This window comes from Agrilus planipennis, unplaced genomic scaffold (genome assembly GCF_000699045.2).
Source record: "Agrilus planipennis isolate EAB-ADULT unplaced genomic scaffold, Apla_2.0 scaffold110, whole genome shotgun sequence".
Taxonomy (NCBI): domain Eukaryota; kingdom Metazoa; phylum Arthropoda; class Insecta; order Coleoptera; family Buprestidae; genus Agrilus; species Agrilus planipennis.
This window is the reverse complement of record NW_020438935.1, coordinates 435913-460625: the sequence shown is the minus strand read 5'-3', so window position 1 is coordinate 460625 and position 24713 is coordinate 435913. Positions and strand designations below refer to the sequence as shown.

The window sequence follows — 24713 nt, the reverse complement described above, 5'->3', positions numbered from 1 at the left end:
GATGAATAGTTTCACAGAATCGTCCAAATTTACCTCTTTGTAGATCATACATATATGTACCTTGATCATTGTAAATCGATTATATGTATAGGATAATGTAAACTGGACAGTGAAATGTATATAACGCAAAAATACCTATGTAGTACCTATATGCATATAAATAGTTATGTTAAATCAACTAAATATGCCTAAAGATTTACACTGCATACTCCAAAAGTTTGTTAATTGCGGACATTCCTAATTGTCATTGTTAATTAAAATTTAATTAGAACACTTTTATAAGCACTCGTAAATTTAAATTAACTTTTTAAAGTATCTACGCTTTACTGTTAACTTGCAATAAAAATCTTCATCTCATTACATAGGTGTAATTTCTATTTATATTAGGCGCCAAGTGTGGGAATGCTATTTTTTTTTTGTTTAGATTATTCTCGTGGAGGGGACATCTTCAAAAGACACCTCCTGAAAGGAGGTAGTGTCAGATTTTTATCGGCTAAAACCCCTCCTCGAGGGGAAAGATCAACCCGAAGGTTGTACATCTCCGGGAAGGAAATGGAAAGGTTGGGTGTGGGAAGAAGATTGAGTTGGCAAAAGGGTTGAGTGTAGGGAGGAGAGGGGGGGAGAAACCGTGAAAATAGGTGGTCCACGTCAGAAGTGATGAGGAATGTTATGAAAAAAGCACCGTCTTATACCGTCGATAGAGGTTAGAAATGAGGAGATATTGGAAAGAATAGGAACAAAGAGGACTCTATGGAAGTCAATAAGTTGGAAGGACGCCTTCTCAGGCTTGAAGGGATAGTTATAGACATATTAGAAGAAGAAAACTGTAGTTAAAAAAGACCTAGATTAGATTACTGTTTATAAATAGTGAGATGTGAGATGTTCCAATGTTGGGGAAATGCGAAGATTGCCTCAGGATAGGAAAGAGTCTTTAGACTGATGACCTTATGATGATGATATTCTTTAATTTCAGCATCTTTTATTATCGTTCTGTTAGAATAAAATAGTACCACGAGTGACATATGGAACTCTTCTAGGTTTGCATTTAATCTTTTTTTAATTTTCTGGAGCTATATAATATATATAATTTTCGGAGATAACGTTAAGTGCCAGCGTAGGATGAGTTGCTACAGTGTGTGTACTAGAACGAATTAGATACAAATAGGAAGTAGCCGATTATTCGTATTTTGACACCAGGAAGAGATGTCAAAGTGATAAATTGCTACAGCGCGCGTGACACGCTATAAGTTTTATAAGTACCTCTCTAGTTTTCAAAATCCTAGATGATGTACATGATTACCGTTATTTATTTTTTCCTGCTGATTTCATACGTGGTAATGTCAAAGTTAAGTTGAAAACAGGTTGTACTAGTTTTGTTATTAAAATCGCTGCATATCAAAAGTTTGAAAATTTCCTTAGAATGGCCTAAACCGTTCAAAATAAAGGTCAGTGAAAGACATTGACTTTAACAGTCTACCTTTGCATCAAGAAAATCCATTACTAACCAAAAAAGCACAACTTTGTAAGATTTTTCAAAACTTGCTTATTAATATGTACCTAGCAATTGTCAAAAGCATTGTCTTCATCTTTACAGTAAAAACAATTAATTGCCTTTCAAGTAAAATGAAAATTTTGGTTTTCTTTTATATAAAATTGTTGTTTAATTTAACTGTTTTGAAGATTCCACAACAGTTACACTACCGTTTCAATTCAATGTGAAAACCTGCTAAAATCACTGACGATTTCTAATTCAGAATTTGCCTTTTAGAAACACTTGCGGGAAGCCTAATGCGAGCCTATTGTTTCCACATAGTCTGTGCTTACTTTTTCTCACTTTTACTTTCTGCAGACTACTAAAAAGGCCGAGTACTTATTGGCTTCTTTTAAAATCGCTTTACCTAGGTTTTCAACACTCCAAACCGAGCGAGTGCTTTTTATTTTTACCCTTTCGTCTTTCTCAATAGCGAAACTTTTGTCACAAACCTTTAACAAAAAAAAACCTATTCTTTTAATAGGAATAGCCTGGCAAAAATAAACAAAATCAAATACAATTTTCCAAGTAAGAGTTTGGAATACAATTCCTCCGTAGGAGGGTTCTTCCAAAGCTGAGTCCCTGAGTGGTTTATGGTTAGGTACTGATTTGTTAATTAAATTTTCGTTTTGTTTGTTGCAGTGAGCAGTCCATAGCCAGTGCTCGGGCAAGTGTGATGGTGTATGACGACGTAAATAAAAAATGGATCCCTTCAGGATCATCTTCAGGTCTTTCCAAAGTCCACATATACCAGCACACTGTACAACAGACTTTTCGGGTCGTTGGACGGAAGTTACAGGACCACGAGGTAATACAACTCAATTAAAATTTCCGCTTTTATTAGATAGGTACCTAGTACAGTAAACGTCACTTTATATTATGCATTTCCAGAAATAACTGTTGTTTTATGGATGTTCATTCATGCTGTTCTCATTCACATGAAAATTCACGTACATACTTGTTAATTTATACGTGTGGGTACGTGTTTTAGTTAAAAAGCAAAAATTCTGAAAGAACTAATATATCCATCACGTAATGTTTGTGTCATTACACTTTATATTTTAAAAAACAAATAGCAAAGATGAGACCACAGTAGCCATTGTACTATCCACATCGTCATAAAGTCAACAGCTGCCTTGTGGCAAATAAAGTTCATTTGGCGCAAAAAATGAAGACCTTTTGTCCTTCGTTATTCAAGTATTTGAAGATATTTTCAAAATGCATGTAAATAAAAAATTAAATTATATTATAAGTTAAACAAAAATCCCCCTATCCCTAAGCTGGTTCTAAATACCCAAAGCGCAAGGGAAATTTTCGTGGGTCTGACAACGCTGGTCAAAAATGGATTATGTTAGTGGACATCTCTCTCCCTCTTATAACAACATACAATTGAGTTTTACACTTTTCACTTATAGCAAGTATTGCATCTTAACTAATTAAATTACTCTCATCGTAGGCTATTATCTAATATAAAACACCGATATTTTATCATTTACTGAATGAAATACCTTCATGGCTTCGTTTTGAGATAAAAACATAAAACATCTTAAACCCTCTATGAATGTCTTATTGAAAACCAAAATATATTGGTAGGGGTGTTTTTAAAAAAGATATCACACTCCAATATTTCCTTGCATTTACAAATGTTAAACAATCCATCAATACTTAAATCATTAAATAATAGATAAATAAGTAGGTACTTTGTACTATTTGTAAGATAATAAAAGTTGTACTAAACATTAGAGATGACATTAAACCATCTTAGAATAAATAATAATAAGCCAAAGTCAAAACTTTTACAGATTAAATATTTACACATTTACAGTCATTGTACGTACAGTGTAAGTTCTCTCTTTACATAACAAACATTTATTACAATTCTATTCTGTTTTTCTTAATTTGATATCAGTTTGAACGAGTTTTATCTAGTGAAATTATTACATTTACAGTCCCTACATTAGAATAGGAATAACAACAAACGCAATAAATTCATATGCTCCTTTTCCGCTGCTTAATCCATACTTAAAACAATGGGAATCTCTTTCCATTTTCGTTAGTCCATTTGATAAAGTCTTATTAGCTTTATCAACACCATCAAGCCACAATAAACGCTATATTAAAAAATTCTCCATATGAAGCAATATCCTGTCAGAAAAATCCTTGAAATTAACCAAACACCTAACTGTTACTTAATCTGGGTCTACATCTGTCCCTCTTTACTCCTTTTGTCTCATGTCTCAAAAGATGTCCTACCATCCTATTTCTCGTTTTTCTTATTGACTTATACCACTCCTTGTTCTCCTGTACCCTTTTGAATACTTTCTCATTCTAGCTTTCTCTGTTCGCGATATTTTCATCATCCCCATCTCAATCACTTCTAATGCATCGCGTTACCTTCCAGAGCTGCATGCTCCAAGCACACGCTTATAGAGAGCAAAATCCTTTTCATAAGATATTTGCTCAAATCGAACGAATACATGAATCAGATTTATAATTTAGAATTCATGTACTTGTACATTACTTTATACGACGATCTTTGCAGGAGTTCTTTGACCGAGCAACCCCAGTAAATCTGCTTAAAATCTTTTATCAAAGACGTTGCACGAAGTTGATAGTAACAGTCTCCATTAATAAATATAAATATACGTGGTGTTTCCATTTTCCTATATCTAGCACACAACAAGTATTCCAAAGATTAATTAATTAAGTTTAAAAGAATACTGCACTGAAGTGATTTTGATATGTTGATGGTATTATAGTTTAGAAGTTTGAATAACAGATTCATTGTAAAATTGTAAATTCCAAAAAGATGTGTGGTGTCTTGGGACACCCGGTAGGAAGGAAGTTTCTTACGGTATTGGACAAGTATTAATTATAAATTTAGGTTAAGATATTTTGTAAAATGTCGGTTGCTACTAACAGGTCAGTTTATATATACTCACTAGATGGCAGATCATTTGAATCTACCTCGTCAGCTCTCTCTTTCTCTCTCTTTCCTCTGCAAGCAGTATGTGAGAGGGAGAGAGATGTCCACTAACACATTCAATTTGTGGCTAGCATTCGCAAACTTAGGGAAATTTCCCTAAATCCTGGATGTTTAGAGCTAGCATAAAGAAAAGGTGATTTTTATGCCAAATTATTTCTTGTTTTTATTTAAATATTATTTGNGACTTTAAAGAAAGTTCAACATTCTCAGGAATTTAGAAAAACAGAGACGCTTGTTCGAAGATATAATTCCTAGCAGGCAGTTATAAAGACTTACCTAAAGAACCACCGAGCGGCATGGCCTAGAAGTCTAGACCATTGCTTAGCATTCGCGAGGACGTTTTTATGCCAAATTATTTCTTGTTTTTATTTAAATATTATTTGCACTTTGAAAATTTCTTTAAATACTTTGGAATACCTATCTAAAAAAGAACAAATATGTTCCCCCTTTCGGCAAAACAAGGAAAAGCGTAATTTCTATGTTTTTGCCTTACTTGTATAGGGCCAATACGGAATGTGAATGTACTTGGCTATAGTAGAAGTCCATGATAACAACATTATTGCCGATAAAATGTAAAACACTCTATGACAACATATATAGGATCCTGATAAAAATGTTGACCATCGTGTCAGACACAATAAGTAAAGCCCTAATCGCTTGGTTCAAAATACTCTTTAATATAAACATAGTAATAAATAAAACAACAGAAATTCCTGTGCTGTAAGTGTTATTTACAAGCTCTTAGACAAATGCCACCGTATCATAAAATAACAAGCCTTTAGCCCATCAAACAACCTACAATATTTTATTTATTTACTGTCTTTCTGTTTGTACAGAAAAGAGATCAGTCCAGTTGTTGTCTCTTCCTCAATACCAGCGCTCGAAAACAATAAATAACACAACGCGTTTTGTTGTTCATTTGAATATTGTCCGTGTAATTGTATTTGTGTTGTTTAGGTGGTTATAAATTGTGCCATTATCAAGGGACTGAAATACAATCAAGCCACCTCGACGTTTCACCAATGGAGAGACAGTAAGCATGTCTACGGTTTGAATTTTAGTTCGAAGGAGGACGCCGATCAATTTGCTCGGGCCATGTTCCATTCTTTAGAGGTAATTTTCTTTTTTTTTTTTTTTTTTTTTTTTTTTTTTTNTTGCTCGGGCCATGTTCCATTCTTTAGAGGTAATTTTCTTTTTTTTTTTTTTATTTTTCTTTTTCTTTTTACTTATCCTGTAGCCAGCAATTGAGAACGACGCGAAGGCGTGGCTTAATTAATATGGCTGACTATAAAGTAATTAAATAGATGCATATTGAATCAGTTAATTTAATAATTTAATGGTTTCTTTGAGTGAAATTGGATTCTAATTGGACATGCATAAAATATTTACGTCATGTTTTGAATGCATTGCTCATTAAGTCTGAACCGCTTAATTAGGAAAAGGGGTTATTAACCTTCGAGATATCAGCGCTTGTCTTTTGTCTTTCAAAAAGTTGACGCGTATTACATATATTACGCCTACCGTAAATCTTTTGTGCACCACGCATTAATTTGTAATTAAAAAATATAAGGAAAGAAGTGGTGGCACATATAGGGATAAATATAAGAAATGTAAACTACCCCTATTCTAGCTAATAAATAAGAAAAACTGCTTAACTAACAAAAATAAAGTACATATTATGGTGTTGTAAATGTTTGACTTCCACATGGGAAGTTTGGTTGCAGTAAATTATGGTGGGAATAAAATCCACTTCCGTTGCAGTGTTTCACAATAATTAGCGTTAATTAGGAAGTTTATTGAGAGTTGCAATCCAAAAATAATAACCAAATACTCCAAAATTTAACCATCAGTTACAAAGAACAGTATAACGCTGTAATAGTAAAAGTAGTCAAATTCTGATTCAATTTTTTTAATAATTTCTCATTGTTCAACATTGCTCTTATTATTACAAAACGAACCACTTAGTCACTGAAGGAAATGTGCAATAAAAAGTACATGCATTATTATTATTTCATTCATACGTTTGCACGCAAATTACTTTGGAATGATTATTTTATTGGAACTATTGAAATACTCATGTTAGTGGAGAGGATGTGGTACGCCAATTATCGAGAAGCCTTTGCAATGCGGGATCACTAAAAGGTATTAACAGTAGTTGTGATTTTACATTTGACCAGTAAAGTGCGATTGTAAAAAGGTAATAAACGAATTATTATTTAAACGCCTTCATTAAAATTCAATGGGTTTTTTGTCTTTTGGGGTAGTGAAAATGGGGGAAGGGAGTCTTGATGTAACGTGCCACTTTGCATAATCTTATGAAGCTGGTCGATATTCGTTCATGTGCTTTTGTTGTAATCAATTTTATCATTAACATTGAAATGACCAATAATAAGATGCTACCAAAAATATTATTAGCTTTAGGATTCGGTTTGAGGGGGAACCCATAATACAGTTGGGATGTTCACAATTGGCATAGTCTGCAATAAAACTGTCACATTTACTTTCTTTTTTCAACATACTAACTAGACTAAAACGGTTGTTGTCAGAACGCCTACATTTACCCCCGACAGACGTTATGGCGAATATCGTAAACATAGGTAGAAAAGAGATGTCAGGTAGGAATTGCAGCGGACACTAATAAAGAAAAAGGAATTAACATTACATCAATTGATGTGTAATAGGGAGAGATACAGACAAGCAGAATTTCAGCATCGGACTTTAAAGAAAGTTCAACATTCTCAGGAATTTAGAAAAACAGAGACGCTTGTTCGAAGATATAATTCCTAGCAGGCAGTTATAAAGACTTACCTAAAGAACCACCGAGCGGCATGGCCTAGAAGTCTAGACCATTGCTTAGCATTCGCGAGGACGCCGGTTCGATTCCGGGTCCGTCTGCCTTGGTCCAAGTTTTTCTGTGGTTTCCTTGGATCACTTAGGCAAATGCTGAGGCAGTAATATTCCACAGATAATCTATCATTCTCTTCTGTCTTCATTTCGTCCGTCTCATCTTCCTCACCCGAACTACCACCCATCCATCCATTCCCACGATTCCGGAACGGAGGCTGAAGAGGGCCTTCCGCCCTACCTTCCGGCGTAGTCCGGAGGGACTGCCCGCCCACCAACATTACTGGCTGGTGGGAATGAAACACCCAAAAGTTTAAGAACATATAGGGCCGTGGTCTAAGTGAACTGTTCCGTCCAGACGTTTCGTCAGCTACTGCGGCTGACATCATCAGTGGTAGTGCTGCGTTGACAACGTGAACGTAGATTATATCTGGGTCGCTGTCGAGACTTCGAGATATAATCTACGTTCACGTTGTCAACGCAGCACTACCACTGAAGATGTCAGCCGCAGTAGCTGACGAAACGTCTGGACGGAACAGTTCACTTAGACCACGGTCCTATAGCCCGAATTTTCATTCTACCCAAAAGTTTTTTTTTTCCTAAAGAACCCATAACCGCTGCACTGCTAACTATTATTCGGTTATCTCTTTTCACCTTGTCCATACTACTCATGAAGCATTTCCCGACTTAACAAGAACCTGTTCAAAACGCAGTAAATGACTGCAGTTCCAACTGGAAACAAGACAGAAGATACTTCCATTCTTTCAGATAATTTGTTGCAGCCTTTGCCAGTTTTGATCGTCCCAACTATATAAAATTATGATCGAACTGGGGCAGAAGTAAAGTACCTAGTACTTTTTATTTTTAAAGGTATTAAGTAACATGGTTCGTCAACCTCAGCCTCCTCAACAGTCGTACCCTCCTGTGATATCTCAACCGCAACAACTACCACCACAACAACAACAACAACAGCAGCCACAACAACTACCCCAACAACCTCCACAGCCGCCTGCCCAGCAACAATATGACGAAGACATGGGCTACAGGACAATGACGAGAGAGGACGTAGCCAATTTGCAGGAGCGACGCATTTCGGCCGCCATGATGTCCCCCCAGCAGCAAACGTCCCCAATGACCCCCCAGACTAATGTTCCCGTTGCTCCCGCCCTACCATTCTCGCTCACGTCCGCTCCTAGTCCCGTATCTCCCTCGGCCGGTCCCGGCGGTCATCAACGTAATTCCAGCGTTCCGCCCGCGCCGCCTCCACCACCGTCCGGGAGTAGTAGCGGTGTACCCGGGCTCGCTCCACCAGTTCCCTCACACGCGGTCGGGAGCTTAGTCAATCAGACTGCAGCCCCCCCGCCTCCTCCGCCGCCGCCCATGAACATATCTCGGTCGCAAAGTAGCGACGGGGGAGAAGTGAACTCGCTAGCTGCTCAACTCCAAAATGCCAGACTGAAAAGGAATAACAAAGTATGGACTTATTAAAAAAAAAATAATCTGGATATTTGTAATTATGCACCTGTCTGTTATTTACAGAATACTCCACCTCCAACGGAAAATAGTGGATCGTCAACGAGTAGCGGGGGTAGTAGTAATTATGGCACGTTAGGAAGGGGTGGTGGTTCTAGTATGGCTTCAATGATGGACGAAATGGCAAAAACACTCGCTAGGAGGAGAGCTGCTGTAAGTTGGTCTTTCACTATTTTTTACTTTTGACTTAGTGATAAGCAAAATTGGTTTTGGTTCTGCAGTCTTGGTCTTGACCAAGAATAAGACCAAGACCGGACGAAAAAGACCAAGACTAGAAGTATTAAGACCAAGACCGAATAAGCAAGACCAAAGCCGATACCACCATTGAGACAGTCTTGATCTTGGTCTTGCTTTGTTCATCACTATTTTAACTGCTTACCACGTTTGGTTTGTTAGGTTGACAAAACGACTGCAGACAAAGACGAAGAAGAATCGAAAGCTGCGACATGGGAAAAGAGTAACACGTTGCCAAATCCTTCTTCTAAATATTCGGAATCGCCAAAGAGCGTGAGAAAACGGTTCGGTTCGGCCAGTGAAGAAACGATTTTGAAAGTTAACGGCCTCTCCGACAGCCTATCCCTTGGACCAACAGAGTTAGAAAGTCTGAAAAACGAAATAGTTAAGGAGATAAGAAAAGAACTAGGAAAAATGAAACAAGAAATATTAGATGGTAAGTTTAAACAACAATCAGCCAAAAACTAAAGATTCCAAATCTTCCTCATTTCTAGCCTTTTTATCCACAGTATTCTCAACATGCGTCTATAAGAAAACATACCAATGCTTCTAACCTTATTTTTCCAAAGCTCCACCATCTACACTTGACCTACAATGCTTCCAACCTTATTTTTTCATAGCTCCACTATCCACCCTTATCATCCCATGCTACTAACCATATTGTTCCAAAGCTTCACCATCCACGCTTCGTCTCCAATACTTCTAACCTTATTTTTCCACAGTTTCACCACCCACGCTTGGCCAACAATGCTTCTAACCTTATTTTTCCATAGCTCCACCATCCACGCTTGACCTCCAATACTTCTAACCTTATTTTTCCATAGCTCCGCCATCCACGCTTGGCCTCCAACGCCTCTAACCTTATTTTTCCTTAGCTCCACCATCCACGCTTCGCATCCAATGCTTCTGACCTTTTCTTTTCTATAGCTCCACCATCCGCGATTGACCTCCAATACTTCCAACCTTATTCTTCCATAACTCCAACATCCACGCTTCTCCTCCAATGCTTCTGACCTTTTTTTCCATAGCTCCACCATCCACGCTTCACCTCCAATGCTTCTTACCTTATTTTTCCATAGCTGGACCATCCACGCTTCGCCTCCAAGCATACCCTGTGTATTAATTCAACCTGTAAGTGAAATGTTTCCTTTTCAGCAATCAAAACGGAACTAAATCGAAGGTAATCAGCACGCCATCGTGTGCAGCTTGACTATTATAATCATCATCGATCATTGAAGCATCATTGTTAATTTGTTTTACTTAAAAGAGTAAAAAAAATGTATGTACGAATACGAGCTACGATGAATGTTTCCTACCTGGCGTTTTTTGCATTCTGTTTCGATGTAATACCGATAATTACATTGTTTTTATTTTCTCTTTCATGGGCGTACAGTATTTATTACATCGTTTGTGTACTTTTATATGAAAAACTAAACAAAAAAAAAACAAAAAGAAAAACGAATATCAGGAGTGTTGTGAAGATGGCCCGAACAGTGCTGTATAGTCGTCGTGAAAATTATAGAGCACAGTACATTATTATTAATAACTATTAGTTTTACTGTTGTTTACTTTCGTATTTATTTTTAATTGTAAGTTGCGCATGTGTATTGCTAAGAGAAAATTTTACCACTATCCCTCGCTTAAACAAATTGGAAAGTTTTGGTCTTTCTGAATAACATCATCATGAAAGAGTAGTTAATTTTTTTGAATTCTTACTTGAATTAGGAGAAAAAATTGAGAGTAGCTGCGCGACGAGCGATTGCGCATCGTTTTTGGTATTGTCAACTGTCAAATACAAAACGTAAACGCCTACAGATGCGCCGTGCCTTACAGCGCAGCGTCTTACCGAACGTAACTTGATGTCGCCTTGAGTAACCCTCAAAATTTTAGTTAATTTAAAAAATTATATTTGAGAAAGGGCTTCAACTTTCCAAAAAAAAAAAGATGAAAATATGTTTTAGTTTCATATGATTCCTATTTAAAATACTAAGATACTTTTTTAACAGGCATTTATGATGGTCATAGACCAAAGATGAAAAATCAACTCACAAATACAAGACACATCCATACGAATCCCACAAAAATCAAACTGACTTGACTTAAATATATGACAGGGTTATTTTGTTCCTTCTTCCGCCTTTCCCCTTTTTTTATTTATGTACTTAAAATTTATAAACAATTTCAATCCACTTGCTGTATAAATATATAGTTTGTTGTGTAAATATTCCACAACTTTATAGGTAATTTGAATTCCCTTAATTATAAATTTTTTAAATATTATTTAAAATTCGTATGAATGTTTCTTTAGATAGAGAAATTTTAAAATGAAATATTTGATATTGTACATAGCTGTCGTCGATAAGTTAGAGAATATTTTCTTTAAATACGGATTAATTTTGTTTCTGTGAGTTTGTGTAAGAATTTCAATATTTTCGGCTGAAATTATATTTTATATTTTATGTGCTAAAAAAAAAGAACAAATCAAATTAAACTGATTTCTAATGAATCTCTTTATTAACTTCCCATTAGGAAGTTATTGTAATTGGGTCGAAAAGTGAAATCGGAATTTTCATTATATTTCCACGTTTTAACATATTAGTAGCATGCTAGCCAATTTTTTTGATGATGTGTGTATGTACGTACGTACGTACGTACGTACGTACGTATGTACGTACGTTCGTATGTCAGCATTTTTTTCGTTTTCGATATCTCAAGAACGGATTGAGATATCGCCCTCAACCAAAATTTTTTCGAAAGATATTATCATAATGAAGATCTGAAAGAAATTTGAACGAAATCGGTCAAGCCGTTTTTTTTTTATAAAAAAAAAACGAATTAATTACAAACAATTTAATTAAAATACGTTCTAATCTAATCACAACAATGAAGTTACGGAATCAATAATAACTGTATTATCTAATGGGAAGTTAGTCGTATTAGCACCGACCAAAGCGTGCTCAGACCAATTTTTATTTTTTCGTTACGTGTAATACTGATTGACTTTTTATTTGTTGTGTTTTGCGATAATTTTTATTTATTAAACCGCTTTTATATCAAATACTAGTGCTAGTCAATAAATATAAATTGTGAATGGTCATTGATGAATTTTTAATAATAATAATAATGATAATAAAAAAGGAAGTGCGATATATCACGCCTGCTTGATATATTTTAAGTACCAGAATTTTTTGTTTTATTTATTTTTTATTGTTTTATTTTCGCCGATAAAAAATAAATTGTTTGTGTGTCTCCCAAAAACTTTCACCTGGCTACAATCACCACTACCTTCCTAGGTGTAAATAATAATCCATGATTGGATTATCGTTATTTTGCCTTCTTACAGGCTGATTTGGAATCACAGGTGAGATAAAATGTTTTTTTTTTTAAATTGATTTGGGGGATTATATGAAAAATTACATACACTAATTGGCTTTTTAATAATAAAGAAAATTAGCCGTCACGGGGCGCCTGGAAGACATGAAACGTCAGATTATTATTTAGGAAAATGATAATTGCAGTAAATTATAAAAGAATTTACTCCGATATTCACAAATGAAGGGGTGAGCATGTAGTAGGTAATGGAGGAAACGACTGTATAGGTGGAGATTGCCGAATCTTAACGACGGGCCCACGAAATTGACCGAATAAAGTGTCGCCTGTCACACTACACAAGATCGCTTGTTCCCCTGCACCGAGCGGAAAAAGCCGATTAAACACGAGACTTGCTATGCAAGAGCGTCGCGTCGCCCCGTCTTGCCACGACTCAATTTCACCCTCCAGGCGCGCCAAAAACTGTTTCGCATCAAAAAAATTTACAATTGTTGATAAAATAATTCAGTATACAAATTTTGCTACCATTTTCAAAATTGTAACGATGATATTTCTCAGGAAAAAAATTATTTTTATTCTTACTTTGGTTTTAATAACCTGTTCAATAGTTCCAATTATTGTAATAAGCATAACTTTTTAACACAACGAAACAATTTATTATTATTATTATTTAGCACTTCCTACCTAAATATTCATATCCGTTTATCAGTTGTTTCTTTTTTATTTTTATTTGCATTTAAATTATTTCTTAGTTTATCATTAGCATAGCATACGAATCGTATGTTTATTTATGTTAAAGATTTCGGAATGTGCCAAGATAATTTGTTGAAGATTGAGGAACATTCATAGATATTTATATGGGTGACTATTTGAAGGTGTTGGGAAATTGGTAAGATAACGAGAAACTGCCAGTCGATTATTTATTACTTAATAAGATTAAAAATTACAGAGAATAATTATAATTATGACTTTAAATTTACAGTTTACAATGATATTAAATTCGTAATGGTAATGTTTTTCTATTGCTGAGGGTGTACATTTTTTGATCAGTTAAATACCCAATATAAGTCGAACAATTGGAAAAATTTAAACAATAAATGTCTACAATTTCGAAGAAATATATTGTAAAAGAAAAAAGACCAATTATTGCTATCTGTACCTAATATAATAATATTTTCTCTGTAATTTTTTTAGACTGAAAGGTGCCCAAAAATTATAAAATAAATCATACCTACCTTGCTTAAAGTAGCTAGTTCTTACCATTAAGATGGGCAATTTTTGATATAAAGGTTTGGTAATGGTAAAACGGTGCAAGAAATGGCTCCCATTGTAAAACATTTTCAGAATTTATTTACCTTTTTATTGTGAATTAGTTGTTGTGGTAAACATTTTCATTTTATTTTACCATTACCTGTCCTTTATTTATAAAATTGGTTGTTTCGTAAAGTCCTCAATTTCATCGATACAAAACTGCTTACTTCCATAGTACATGAATTAATATTGATAAATAATTATATTCATTAAATCTCCATTATCCTATACAGATGTACGATAACATAATATGTATTATGTTGTTATAGTAAACGTTATTAATAATAAATTTTCTGTTCAATCACGTAATTAATAAATTGATAATGATTGTGATCTCAGTGAAAATAAGCACAATCTTGTTTATTTTAAAAATAAGTAACATGGTAATGCGTCTGTTTTACATTTTTTGCATTGTATTTGAAATACAAAATAAACGAATATTAAAGTGGACCCCNTGAATTCCTATACTATAATTAAAATATTACTTTAAAGTAGTTTTTCTGTAAGTTACAATTTCACTTCTGCAATTTTAAAATTTCTTTTTTATTAATTAAATTTATTTTTATAATTATTTTCAAAATCATTTAAATGGTTACAATATTAACAAATTCTCACAATTCTTCTAATGATAATAAATCTGATTGTAGTTTATCAGAGAAATGAATCACTTGTTATCATCATCATCGTAAGATCGTCAGTCCTAAGATTGACTCTTTTCTATCCTGAGCTAATCTTCGCATTTCCCTAAAACTAGAATAATCCATATCGTTAACTATCTGCGAATATTAATCTAGTCTGAGTCTGTCTCTACCCCTCCTAACTCCCATTTCTGCCTCCAGTACGTCACTAACTAGCCCTTCATGCCTAAGAAGGTGTTCAACTAACCTATCTCGCTTATTTCTTATTGACTTCCTCTGTTCTCCTATTCTTTTTAATACCTCTTCATTTATATCCTTCTCTTTCTACGGTTTCCTCATCATTCGCCCAAAACATCACATTTCGAACGCCTCTAACCTTTTCTTTTCCGCCGCGCCCACCGTCCATGTTTCGCACTCATGCAGCGCCGTTCTCCAAACATAAACCTTTATCAACCTTTTTCGAATTTCTATATTAACCGTTAAAGAGCATAGAAGTGACTTCTTTTTATTGGAGAAGACTTGACCCTGCGCTATCCTCTGCTTTATATCCTTACTATTCCTTCCGTCCTGACTTATCTGACTTCCTAGATACCTAAAATCGGCCACTTCTTCTAATTATTCGCTCTTTCCCTTCTTTTTCTTTCCTTGCATACCAGTATTTTTGTTTTACTTTTATTTATTTTCATACAATACTGTTTTGTCAATACCGCTTCCATTTTACTTAAAGCTATCTCTAACTCCTCCTTGCTAGATACTAACACTGCTATATCATCTGCAAATCTAAGCATACTAATCTTTTTCCCCTGTATATATAAGACATTTTTACCTATATCATTCCCTTTTCTTTGAATTTCTTTGTTTATTTTCGTATTTCTTTCGCCAATACTATTTTAATACTTAAAAGGGCTAACGACCCTAAGATATTGATGAAATAATGAAAAAAGTTATGAATTTTGGTCTTTATTGAACAAATTAACGAAACATATCTGCAACGCTATTAACAATTGTAACATAGGCAACAGAAAATGGATTTCTACCGAGCCGATTTCGTGTATGTTCTTGACGATTACGACTACCAATGATATCAACAGAAGATTGTTGGCGTTTATTGACTTTAACTGTTTTCGGCAGTTTTATAAATTTTGGTCTGTCTTGATCAATAATCTTCACTTCTCTTTCTTCTGTGCCATTCGTTATTAGAATGTCTGGCGTTTTTCCAATTTTCTTAAGCTTACCATTTCTTTCAACTTTAACTCGCACTGCAGATACCTTTGACGTAAGAAATTTTCTAACGGACGATATCCAGCCATTTGCTAGAACAGATATTACGTTTTGGGCGTCGTTTTCACCATATGTGAGCTCCAGTGGGTCATCTCTTTCTGACATTGTAAGAATAAATTAAAAGAAAACGGTAAAACACTAAAAAATTTTGAGCAACTGACATCCAATGTGTCTACTTTTTTGACTTATGATCAAAACTTTAACATTTCAATTAGGCACTTTAATTCCCATAGTAAATCCACAGCAAGCCTTTTGATTTTTATATAATACTAGGATTTACCCGAAGCTTCGTGATAAATACATGTCAAAGACGACAACAGCTCTCAGGAACAGTATTTTTTCTGGATAAAAATTACCCTATTTCCCTTTATGTACTCTTGACAATGTGTATACAAAATTTCATGATAGGTTTTACCTGAGACTTGTGACCTAAATGCGTGTCAAAGATCATCGACGACCACAAAAAAATAATAAAAAACTTAACTCTGTTATTATTTGAAAATTGGATGATTTGTACTTTAATTCTTTTACCCTTCGACTTTACGAAAATAAATTGCGTTTCTTCAAGAATTGGACCGAATCCTGGATATTCAATGTCGACGTAGAATTTCATTTTTTTATGGAAAAGAGATAAAAGCAATGAAGAACACAATATAATTGTTTCATTAAAAAATCATAACATAAAACGAAAACAATACAAAGTTATGTAGCTTTAGTAATTTAATGACACAAAAATGTATGAGTAGTATTGAGTTTCACAGTTATTTAAATTATTAAAGTTGTAATATTTGCTGTACGTTCGGTTGCCTAAATACAATACTATTAATTCCAGTTTAATTGTAAAAAAAGAATATAAATTAGCATCCCAACTGTTTCTATAATGAAAATATATAATTTAAAGATGAAAACTGATCAATGTACTTCAATGAAACTGAAACTACAGCTCTATTATAGCCTTCGTTTTAAATTGNTTGGAAAAGTTACGTTTGTTTCAAATTTTCAAAATTTTTTGTGTTACCCACTGATTCTCTAGTCTTCCACCCAATATGCCTAATATAATGGAAGCCTTATCTCTCTTTATTACCTACTTGGAGCTTTTAGCGTTAGGTAGGTAGGTACATGTTGGTCTGTCAAGGTTAGCGTCTTGCTTGAATAAATCCTTTGTGCTTAGTTTAAGTAAAGAAAATTAAACTTAATAGATTCTTGAAAGACTTGAAAGCAAGCTCTTTGTATCACTTTTGTTACAGTCTTATTTAAACTGGCAGTATTACGGAAACGGAAATGAAAATTAAAATAACCTGATGTAACAAGTTTACTTCGTTTAGGTAGGCACTTCTGAAACTGGACGGAGTTTAATACAGGAAGATGTACCCAACAAGCAAGAATGATAAAAAATTATAAAAATGATCGAATTGGTAATCATTATTATAGTACAGTTTTTAATTGGATGCTGATAAGGCATTTGCAAATAAAATTCTACTATTAATTTGGCTATTTACAATATAAAGTTTCAATTTTTACGTAAATTATAAAAATTTTGCTTTCTCCATGTGCTAACATATAAATTCAGATGAAAATGATTTATGTTTATATTTATGTGTCTTCTTCTTTCGTACTGATCTAGATGTTCCTTATAATTAAATTAATAACGTTGTAATTTTTGTGGTTTGTTGGGTTGTCTATACATTACAATGCATATTGTACTTTATTTGCAAAAAAAACAAAATAATAACTCTGACTGAGTCTACATATTAAAACTGTAATATAAAGATGAATATTCATCAATCTACTTCAATGAAACCAGAATTATGGCTTAATTACAGCTTAGGTTTAAAATGGTCCCGGCGCATCCACCAAAAGTTTCAATAAAATTTTTTACTAATTGCTTATATTATTTGTATATCTTCATAAATGTTTTATTTTCGACATTACAACGATCGTTTGCAAAAATAATTAACTTAATTCTTACAATTAGTAACTAAATACTTTTTTAACAACCCCAAAATAACAATGTATAGGTAAATGTTTTCAACTAATGTTTATAAGAATGTCTTTAAAAAGATTACTAATAAATTAATTATTATCACATAATATTTTGTGATTTGTTAAAGAATAAGTTGAGTTTCATGTAAAAAAGTTATTTGCATGAGAAAACACGTTTTCTAAATTTCCTTTTAATTAAATCATTATTGTAATTTTCGTGGTTTGTTGGGTTGCCTATACATTACATTGCACATTATACATTATTTGCAAAAAAATATATAAATTAGTATCTCTAACTGCTTCTACAGAACAAAAATATAATATAATGATATAAATTCATAAATCTTTTTCCGCCGCGCCCACCGTCCATGTTTCGCATCCGTACAGCGCCGCGCTCCAAACATTCACCTTTAACAACCTTTTTGTATTTCTANGCAAAAAAATATATAAATTAGTATCTCTAACTGCTTCTACAGAACAAAAATATAATATAATGATATAAATTCATAAATCTACTTCAATGAAACCAGAATTATAGCTTGATTATAGCTTCTACTTTAAATTGTTCCGGCGCATCCACCAAAATTTTCAATAAGATTTTTTTTAGTAATTGCTAATAACATTCATGCAACTTCATAAATGTTTTATTTTCGGAATTCAAACGATAGTTTATAATAAAAATTAACTTATTTCTCGTAATTAGTAACTAAATAGTTTTTTAACAATCCCAAATAGTAATGTGTTGATAAGTTATTGTTTTCCACAAAAGTTTACAGGAAAAAGTCGTTAAAACTGTTGCTAATTAATTAATTATTTAATGATTTGTTCGACAATAGTATAAAAGTTATTTCCATGAAAAAAATAGTTTCTAGTTTTCTTTATAGTTGTTATATTGTTTTGGATTTGTAATATTGATCTACACCAATCAAACATGAGTGGCTTCTTTAGGTGGAAGAAACTGTTGTGAATCGACAAATTTTTAAATGTTTTTCAATCATTCAATTTCTTCAAAGTTTTTATTTTGATTCAAGATAGAATCGCATCGTGTGACAACCTTGCTTTTATTAATTCAATACCAGTCGGGTCGCACGATATCGACTTGATATTAAAACGCGACAATACGAACGGTGAAAAGAGAATATTGCCGGTGGAAAGTGGCGAAGTGGCGCTTTAAGATTAGTTTCTATTCGGTTGTTGTGTTGTTGGGTTGTGTTTGTTGCAGTTGTGTTTTCTGCGCGAAAATAGACCACACGATTTCGCTTTTCTCGCTTAAGGACTTTTCCATCGATTTGTTGTGTATTGCCTAGCAGGATCACTATTACAACATCGCGCTTAACCCAAAAGAAGTTTGTTTCTTTCACTCAGGTGAGTAGAAGATTGTTTTGATATCAATTATTCACATGATATCTAGTTTGAAGGAATTTACGTGTTTCAAAATTTATCAATCTTTTTCAACAGAGAATAATAATGTATATTTACTTATTTAGGACATTTTTTTGTCATTGATTTTGTCGATATTACACCTAGCAGATCTAAAACTACAAACTTAGATTCAATATTGCGTTGTCTGTTTGTATTTGATTTTGATAAGGATTCTTATGTTAAAATAAATGTTTTTCCAAGAATATCATTATTAAAACTTCTACATTTGCAAAAAAAAAACAGAGGTAATATAAAAATTTTACTGCATGGCCAATTTCTCTTTGAATTTTTGGTATATTTTTAATAAAATACAATGTCTTTTGTACGTTTAACAAATTGCAACAAACTACTTTTAATATAATAAATAATATAGCATGTACAACCTAATAAAGTAACTAATTTCAAAAATTGGAAAAGTTACGTTTGTTTCAAATTTTCAAAATTTTTTGTGTTACCCACTGATTCTCTAGTCTTCCACCCAATATGCCTAATATAATGGAAGCCTTATCTCTCTTTATTACCTACTTGGAGCTTTTAGCGTTAGGTAGGTAGGTACATGTTGGTCTGTCAAGGTTAGCGTCTTGCTTGAATAAATCCTTTGTGCTTAGTTTAAGTAAAGAAAATTAAACTTAATAGATTCTTGAAAGACTTGAAAGCAAGCTCTTTGTATCACTTTTGTTACAGTCTTATTTAAACTGGCAGTATTACGGAAACGGAAATGAAAATTAAAATAACCTGATGTAACAAGTTTACTTCGTTTAGGTAGGCACTTCTGAAACTGGACGGAGTTTAATACAGGAAGATGTACCCAACAAGCAAGAATGATAAAAAATTATAAAAATGATCGAATTGGTAATCATTATTATAGTACAGTTTTTAATTGGATGCTGATAAGGCATTTGCAAATAAAATTCTACTATTAATTTGGCTATTTACAATATAAAGTTTCAATTTTTACGTAAATTATAAAAATTTTGCTTTCTCCATGTGCTAACATATAAATTCAGATGAAAATGATTTATGTTTATATTTATGTGTCTTCTTCTTTCGTACTGATCTAGATGAAATAATGAAATATGCAAAAGATAAAATCCATACTTTATATGTTAATTATTACTTTAATAGTTAATTAGTTACTCTCAAGTAGCGAGTTTATACATTAATTACGTTATACTTGGACATCTCAGTTAATCAAAATGGATAAAAAGAATTGATAAATTAGTTCAGAAAATGACAAAATATTTCATTCCTACTCCGTTTCTAAATAAGTAGAAGATACAGTTAACTAATATGAAGTCAACTGCTAGATAATTACTTGGTTATAATTCATTTTTAATATCACGAATAAAACACTAGAATATGTTACATTTCAGCTTTCCTTTATTTTTACGTTGAAAATTGTTTCACTAAATTTTGACTTTTTCGGAATTAATTGATCTAAATCAATTGGAAAAAATAAATTAGAATGATTTGTTAGCCTGTTATGTTCAACTTGATTCGTTTATTATGATGTTCTGTTTTCAGTTGTAACACAACAAAAGCGACATACCTCGTAGTCGCGTTTTGACTCACATATTCGAAATTTAGAACAGATATATTTAAAAGCAAAGAACTGGGAGAGAGAGCTTATTTTTGGTTCATTCTAAGTCGACCTGGCGGCTCGGTTGCCGCACATCTAAAATTTTCTGTAGAAAATAAATCGTAAAAGAAAAGGCAGTAACAATCTAACAGTAATACAGTAAAACTTAAAAGTATTATTATATCAACTTTTTGTTGATTTTACAGCAAATTAAAAAAGTTCACTTAACCGATTTTCAGTTTTTAATTAGGTAGGTCCTTCAAGAACAACAAAATCATTGTCATAAGGTCGTCAGTCCTAAGACTGCTTGGACACGCACCTCCACTACTTCCTATCCTGAGCTACCCTAGACAGAAATTTTCAGTCTCTCTCTAGTCTCTCAGAGTCTTTCAAAGTCTTTTAGCGTCTCTCAGTTATTGCCTAGGTTTTTTATGGATCTCTCACAGTCTCTGTATGAGAGACTCGAACGATAAAATTGTTAATTCAGAGAATCGAGTCTCTCACAGAGAGACTGAATGAATAAAACTGAAAAGATGACAGACTGGAGTCTCTCGTAGAAAGACTGGGATCTCTAACATATGTTGAACTTGTCTATTGAGACACCAATTATTGAGAGATTCGAATCTCTCGTTCAGAGATTCGAGTCTCTCGTTCAGAGATTCGAGTCTCTCGTTCAGAGATTCGAGTCTCTCGTTCAGAGATTCGAGTCTCTCGTTCAGAGATTCGAGTCTCTCGTTCAGAGATTCGAGTCTCTCGTTCAGAGATTCGAGTCTCTCGTTCAGAGATTCGAGTCTCTCGTTCAGAGATTCGAGTCTCTCGTTCAGAGATTCGAGTCTCTCGTTCAGAGATTCGAGTCTCTCGTTCAGAGATTCGAGTCTCTCGTTCAGAGATTCGAGTCTCTCGTTCAGAGATTCGAGTCTCTCGTTCAGAGATTCGAGTCTCTCGTTCAGAGATTCGAGTCTCTCGTTCAGAGATTCGAGTCTCTCGTTCAGAGATTCGAGTCTCTCGTTCAGAGATTCGAGTCTCTCGTTCAGAGATTCGAGTCTCTCGTTCAGAGATTCGAGTCTCTCGTTCAGAGATTCGAGTCTCTCGTTCAGAGATTCGAGTCTCTCGTTCAGAGATTCGAGTCTCTCGTTCAGAGATTCGAGTCTCTCGTTCAGAGATTCGAGTCTCTCGTTCAGAGATTCGAGTCTCTCGTTCAGAGATTCGAGTCTCTCGTTCAGAGATTCGAGTCTCTCGTTCAGAGATTCGAGTCTCTCGTTCAGAGATTCGAGTCTCTCGTTCAGAGATTCGAGTCTCTCGTTCAGAGATTCGAGTCTCTCGTTCAGAGATTCGAGTCTCTCGTTCAGAGATTCGAGTCTCTCGTTCAGAGATTCGAGTCTCTCGTTCAGAGATTCGAGTCTCTCGTTCAGAGATTCGAGTCTCTCGTTCAGAGATTCGAGTCTCTCGTTCAGAGATTCGAGTCTCTCGTTAAGAGATTGGATACGAAATGAGGATCTGTCAATGAGCGACTCGAGTCTCTCGTTTAGAGGCGCTAAACAATTTTTTGACAGTTTCTCGACCTTCTCTCTCAGCGACACCAGAGAGACTCGATGAGAGACGGAGACTCGAGTCTCGCTTTAAGAGACTCTGAGAGACTGAACATTTTTATCTCGGGTAATATTCGCATTTCCCTGTAACTAGAACATCCCACATCCTTGATATGAAACAAAATTATTATTGTGATCTAAAGCTGAAACAGTAAAGTATGACCGTAGTATCTACTAAAAAAATATATACGTAAATCATACTATAAACCGTTTTCTAGCGGATGAACATCCGTTATCCGTGCTTATGTTCTTATAATTATGGTAGACATCTGATCTACCGCATGCAAGTTTACATTTGTCATTTTCAACATGTTTAACTCATTTTGTCCAACTTCTTGCATATCAAGTATGTTGCAAATCCGAACATCATCTCATTAACATGCGATACATCATATCGTATTTTCAAATAAAATATTCCTTATGCAGCAAAGATGGACAGTTTTTGGAAATAAAAAAAAATGTTATATGAAATTCCATTAAGTTGTCGCAATCCAAGCGTAATTATTTCATGAAAAACAATTGATAGAATATGAATTCCAGTATCAAATCAGCCGAGCATACTTTCTAAACATTCAATAGAAGTCGATGGATAATTGCTAGTGATTGAAATGTACGATTTGTCTGCTGTAATTTGCACCATTGAAATTGTTTCCTAATTTAATGACTATTCTAATTTGTATTTTTGTTATATCATCACACTGAAATAGTGAAAACGAAAATATGTAAAAGAATACGCATTTCTTGAAATTTCTTCAAGAAAAGACTCCAATATTAACTCCATAATAATTAAATATCTACAGATGGTGTTAGTGAAAGTAGTAAATGTAAAAACAGCACATTTTACGCTTTATTCTGGACAGAAAAAAAATTGGCAAAAAATGTAAGGAGAAGTCCTAAAACACCATTTTCTAATAGATCCTTAATTTTCCCAAAACATAATTGGATTTTAGTTTATAACACGATTCCCTTTAGTAGCTCCATTTTCAAAAATTTATTGGGCATTATGAGAATGACTTTGAGTAAAATAAAAAGCGTTTTAACTTTGACAACATCGCAGACCATTCAGTATATGCGTCGTTCGGAAAGTTATGTGAATACAGTAGTTGTTTTCCCGATGTTGCAGGGTCAAGCAGCCAGCAAAGTGCCTAGCTGCATGAGGCAGGTGGAGATAATAGTCGGCTGAAAAAAAGGCGTCCCGAACCCGATCCCGGGGAATTAGTATGGCTTTGTCATGGATTTAGCCGAGTCGGTAGACGACCTGATCTGTGTGTTCGACGGTACAGGAGATACAACAATGGACACGTTGGCCATGCTGGTGTTCGGTTGGATTCTGGTCGCCCTGTTCGTACTCTGGCTGGGAAAGTTCTTGTACGAAAAATTCGCGAAACGAAACGACACGAAATTGAAGTCGGAAACGGCCAAGATCGACGGCAAGGCCGTCACGACCGACTCGGTTGATTCCGTGAACAATAAGGTGAAGAGGTCGTCGAGTTTGCCCAAAAGTGGGGGAGGAAAAGCCACAGGTGGTGCCGGCAGTGGGGGTGGGGGTTACGTGCCACCTACGCCTCCCGTTCGTAAACGTATCACCCGCGCTTCACCAGGACCGGACTTGGGCCGAAAAACCAAGTACATCCCTGCACCGCAATGCACAGGTGCCGATAATGTCAGTGTTTTGTGGGTTAATGATGTGTTTCAGTGGCTTTTTAATGATCTGGTGATTGTTAATGAGTTGTTCAACGAATGGATTCTCACCCTTAACGAGTACACCAAAAAGGCAGTCACCGAGGTAAGATGCTTTGCTGATTTTACAATATACACCTTCAGAAAACAGAACCAATGAAAAATAATGTTCTATTAAGTTATTACAATAAGAAGTAATGATTGTGAATTTTTGAAACTTGAAGATTCACAATTTATTTTACTCTAAAGTTACAATAGGATATTCTAAAAGGTCAAGACGAGGAGAGAAGGAAGAAGTAGAATCATAAAAATACAAAACACAATTAGAACAAATTTTATCGTCATCATCAGGTCGTTAGGATAGGAAAGTGTGGAGGTGCGTGTCCAATCAGTCTTAGGATTGACGACCTCATGATGATGATGATCAGGTCGTCAGTCCTAAGACTGGTTGGACACGCACCTCCATTCTTTCATATCCTGAGATAATCTTTGCAATTTCCTAAACTAGAACATCCCATATTCTCATTATTTATGAACAGTAATCTAATCTAGGTCTACCTCTACTCATCTTAACTCCTGTTTCTGCCTCCAATATGTCTCTGACTAGTCCTTCATGTCTGAGAAGGTGTCCTAGAAATCTATCTCGCATATTTCTTAGTTACATGCAAATAATTCTCTGATCTTCTAATACCTCTCTATTTATTCGCCTGTAACACCACATTTTTTCAACTTTTCTTTTTCGACGCCCCCCCCCCCCCCGTCCATGTTTCGC

At 34.4% G+C, this 24713-nt stretch overlaps 2 protein-coding genes across 8 annotated transcripts in view; both read left to right on the top strand.

Annotated features, from left to right (window-relative positions):
* LOC108736300 (protein enabled) overlaps positions 1 to 11398 on the top strand; it is a 35136-nt gene extending 23738 nt beyond the window's left edge. For all 4 annotated transcript variants that reach the window (XM_018468665.2, XM_018468666.2, XM_018468667.2 and 1 more), the window contains 6 exons: positions 2174 to 2339; positions 5475 to 5630; positions 8232 to 8834; positions 8901 to 9047; positions 9291 to 9564; positions 10284 to 11398. In XM_018468665.2, coding sequence (XP_018324167.1) covers positions 2174 to 2339; positions 5475 to 5630; positions 8232 to 8834; positions 8901 to 9047; positions 9291 to 9564; positions 10284 to 10312 — 1375 coding nt within the window. In that variant the 3' untranslated portion in view covers positions 10313 to 11398. The remainder of the gene's footprint in view (positions 1 to 2173; positions 2340 to 5474; positions 5631 to 8231; positions 8835 to 8900; positions 9048 to 9290; positions 9565 to 10283) is intronic.
* Positions 11399 to 18790: 7392 nt separating this feature from the next.
* Positions 18791 to 24713, top strand: part of LOC108736303 — a 32825-nt gene continuing 26902 nt past the window's right edge. For 3 of the 4 annotated variants that reach the window (XM_025974295.1, XM_025974291.1, XM_025974293.1), the window contains exons 1-2: positions 18792 to 19036; positions 23385 to 24047. In XM_025974295.1, coding sequence (XP_025830080.1) covers positions 23493 to 24047 — 555 coding nt within the window. In that variant the 5' untranslated portion in view covers positions 18792 to 19036; positions 23385 to 23492. Of the gene's footprint in view, positions 19037 to 23384; positions 24048 to 24713 lie in introns of all 4 variants that reach the window. The other variant, XM_025974294.1, reaches the window with a different exon arrangement.